Below are 3814 nucleotides of genomic sequence, written 5' to 3' on the forward strand. Positions count from 1 at the left end.
AAAAGTACTGAGATAGTTACATTGTCTCTTGGATTCTGCACCTTGGAAGTCTGGTGTGTCTTTTACACGTGGTTGGTGTGCCTCCAATTTGAACACTCCGTTTCCAGCAACGATCCTCGATCTGCATTTAGACTCCATAAGACGGACAGTTGAAGAAGCAGATTGACACATCCAGGATGTTCCAAATATACTTCGAAGGTTTCCAATCATTGAATTGAGGTTGCTTTTGGTTTTGTTTGATCTTTCTTTTTATTTCAAGACTTTGTTTTGAAGCCATCTCTGCACCCACCGTGGGGCTCGAACTCACAACCCCGACATCAAGAGATGCATGGGCTCTGCGACTGAGCCACCAGGCGCCCTACTTTCGATTTTGAAGCTGTTTTTGATTCAGAGAAGAGGGTATCCGTTTTTAAATGGGGCCTGGTGGCTGGAAGCCTGGGCTCTGGGGCCAGACGCTACTGCTGGGATTCCCGCTCTGCCATGTCTCTCACTGAGTCACCTGGTCTCAGTGTGGTCATCTGTAACCTGCAAACCACAAGAGTGCCGACCCCAGGACTCATGAATGTCACTTTGGAAGCCCCCGTGTGGCCGCAGGCCAGGGCTGTCAGGTTGCTCCCCCGTGACACTGTCTCCACTCTCTCCCCTCCCCCCACTTTCTCCACAAGATTACCTAGCGTTCCAGAACTCCCTGCATCCTGACTACATCACAGAGAAGCCATGGAGGAACACCCTGGATGCCGGGGCCGTGCCCGTGGTGATCTGCTGGTCAATCTCTCTGCCAAGACTGAGCTGGTGGCCTGGGTGGTGTCCAACTGGAGGGAGGACTCGGCCAGGGTGCGTTACTACCGTACCTTGCAAGCTCACATCAAAGTGGACGTGTACGGGCAAAACCACAAGGCCCTGCCACGGGACATCATGATCCAGCAGCTGTCCCAGTACAAGTTTTACCTAGCATTCGAGAACTCCCTGCATCCTGACTACATCACGGAGAAGCTGTGGAGGAATGCCCTGGACGCCTGGGCCGTGCCCGTGGTGCTGGGTCCCAGCAGGAGGAACTATGAGCAGTTCCTGCCCCCTGATGCCTTCATCCATGTCAGTGACTTCCAGAGCCCCAAGGAGCTGGCCCAGTATCTGCTGGCGCTGGACAAGGACCACGCCCGCTACCTCAGCTACTTCCACTGGCGGGAGTCCTGGAGGCCTCAAACCTTCAGCTGGGCCCTGATGTTCTGCAAAGCCTGCTGGCGACTGCAACAGGAGTCCACCTACCAGACGGTGCCCAGCATCGCCTCCTGGTTCACGTGAGCCGGCCAGCCTGGTCCGCGGGCTGCTCCAGACGCACCTGCCGGGGCCTCTCCGCCAGCCAGGGCCCTTGCTTGCTGGGGAGCTCGCTGAGCTGGGACTTCACCTGCCCGGCTCCTCTATGGCCAGGAGATCAGCTCTAGGGTCCTCACGTCCCAGGGGACTCATTTCCGGAGGGCCTAAACTGCGGGGGTCTCACCTGCCAGGGACCTTGGTTGTTGGGGACCTCACCTGCCCGGGACTCACCGGTGGGGGAGGGACGTCCTCACCTGCTGGGAATCTCACCTGCTAGGAACGTCGTTGCTGGAGATCTCATTTACTTGGGACTTTGCCTACCGGCACTATGCTGCCAGGAGATCGGCTCTAGGGCCTTACCTCCCAGGGGCCTCACCTCCTGGCGGACATCACCTGCGGGGGACCTCAGCTCTTGGGGACCTCACCTACTGGGATCTGAAACCCGACACCGACCCCACTGGGACCCACTTGCGAGGAGCCCCACCGGCTGGGGTCTCACCTGCTGCACCCCTCACCCACCAAGACACTCAGCCCGGGGAACTGGCCTTGGGGTCCCGCTCACGGGTCTGCTCGATTTGCGTGTGGTTATCGTTGCTGTTGCTCACTGCCGGTGGGCTATGCAGACGGGCAATACTAGAACCATTCTCCAGATGGGAATGCTCCGAGGAAAACCGATGTCTTCTCCCTTCTTGTAGAGCAGCGGCTCGCACCCCAGGGCGACTCTGCCTGCCCGGGCACACTTGGCAAAGGCTTGGGAGGCTTGTGGTCGGCACACCTGGAGAGGGGCTGAGAGCATCCGGTGGGTGGGGGCCAGGGACACTGTTCAACAGCCCACAGGCCCAGGAATGCCCCCCAAACCAAGAACAAGACATTGGCCTGGGCGCCGATGTCAAGAGGTGGAAAAAGCCTGGAGGTCAAGTCCCACCCTGGGTGGGGAGTGGGGACCAGGCTGTCAGGGGGTCCGTCGGGGGCTGGGACAAGTGTAGAGGAAGGACAGGGACTGCCCTGCAAAGGAGAGGGAGGGGGGAACAGTGTGGTGCTGAGCACCTGAAGCCCTGAGAGTGTGTGTGGCAAGTGCTGACCACGGGGGGCCTTGGAGAGAGACCGCTGGGTGTGGCCCAATGCCTGACCCCATGTGATTTTTGCACATGAGAGGGACATTGAGAGTGTCCTCCTAGCGTGCAATTTTGACTGTGAGTGAGGACTGAGTGTATAAGCATATGGGCTGTGTGTCCACGTGTGATTGGATCTGCTAAGCCCCACGTAGGTGCCTCTCTCTGTGCTCTGTGTGTGTGTGTGTGGTGTGGACTGCAGACAACCCCTGCCCTGGGGTGTCTTGTGTGTTCTGTGTGTGTGTGTGTGTGTGTGTGTGTGTGTGTGGTGTGGACTGCAGACAACCCCTGCCTTGGGGTGTCTATGGGGGCAGCTGAGTTTCTGTTCCAAATCTCTGGTGGGCTGGGCCAAGCCCTGTGGTTGGGATGTTGGAACTGAGTGGGAGACAAGGAGGCCCAGGTCCCAGGGGGCCCTGAGACAGTGCACATGCGCGCACACACACACACACACACACACACACACACACACATACACACACACAGAGGCAGTCAGGCTTCAGGGGCCACAGACCTGGGCTCCAAGGCCAATTCTCCCCCTGTGTATCCTGGGCTGAGCAACTTTCGCCTCTGTGGCTCAGGGCCATCTGGGATGGGGAAACTGAGGCTTGGCTTCTGCCCCAAGCAGATGGGGACCCCAGCTTCTCTGCCACGGCTGGGCTGAGTCAGCCCAAATACAGGAGGAATCCACCACCCCAAACCTCAGAATCAGAAATTGGGGGGACAGGGACCCCAGACAGTCTCAACCCTGAAACTTTCTACTAAGCCCACCACACATGGGCTGGGGCCTGACTGCCAAGCCCTGCTCTCAGGACTCCCTGGAAGTCCTGCCTGTTAGCTGCCTCGAGTGTCTCCAGCTGCTGCAGGGGACCTGGGTAGCAGGGAACCGGGGATGTCCCTGCTGGGCTGGGCTGGATGATCCTTCCCGGGGCAGCTTCTGATTTGGGCCCTCCAGTTGCAGGATGGGGACTGGGGTTGGGAGGGAGGTGGTGTTTAGATGGTGGCCCTGAGCTCAGGTGTGTGGGAAAGAGAGGAGAGGGCCAATCTAGGAGAACAGTGAAGGAGGGAAGGGGCTCTTTCCTAGGGAACCTTGGTGGACTTGGGGGTGAGGGAAGAAGAGAAGGGACTATGCCCTCAGGAAAGCTGTCTGGGGTTAGAGGGGCTTGCACCCTCCAGAACCCCACTCTGAGCTGCAGGAGGGGAGGGTCCATGCCCACTGGTCTCCGGGGTGCCAGGCTTGGGGCATAGCAACCACCCCCTGCCCTGTCCCTCCTCAGACCCTGGGATGCGTGGGCCCCTCCCCACGGTCTGGGAACCCAACCCCCTGTCCTGTCCTGGGCCTGCCAAACATCAAGGTGACACCACTTTTTCTGTCCTCCGAGGGGACGGGT

General features: G+C 59.0%; 1 protein-coding gene across 1 annotated transcript; it reads left to right on the forward strand.

Moving 5' to 3' along the window:
- Positions 1–717: 717 nt before the first annotated feature.
- Positions 718–1302, forward strand: LOC103681699 (3-galactosyl-N-acetylglucosaminide 4-alpha-L-fucosyltransferase FUT3-like). Its single transcript, XM_040628292.1, has one exon. The coding sequence runs from the start codon at positions 718–720 to the stop codon at positions 1300–1302; it is 585 nt and encodes a 194-aa protein (XP_040484226.1).
- Positions 1303–3814: the final 2512 nt, after the last annotated feature.

This window comes from Ursus maritimus, unplaced genomic scaffold, assembly GCF_017311325.1.
Source record: "Ursus maritimus isolate PB19 unplaced genomic scaffold, ASM1731132v1 scaffold_14, whole genome shotgun sequence".
Taxonomy (NCBI): domain Eukaryota; kingdom Metazoa; phylum Chordata; class Mammalia; order Carnivora; family Ursidae; genus Ursus; species Ursus maritimus.

Bases quoted from the DNA above. Each gene is read 5' to 3' on its own strand.
- LOC103681699 (XM_040628292.1), top strand. From the start codon at position 718: ATGGAGGAACACCCTGGATGCCGGGGCCGTGCCCGTGGTGATCTGCTG.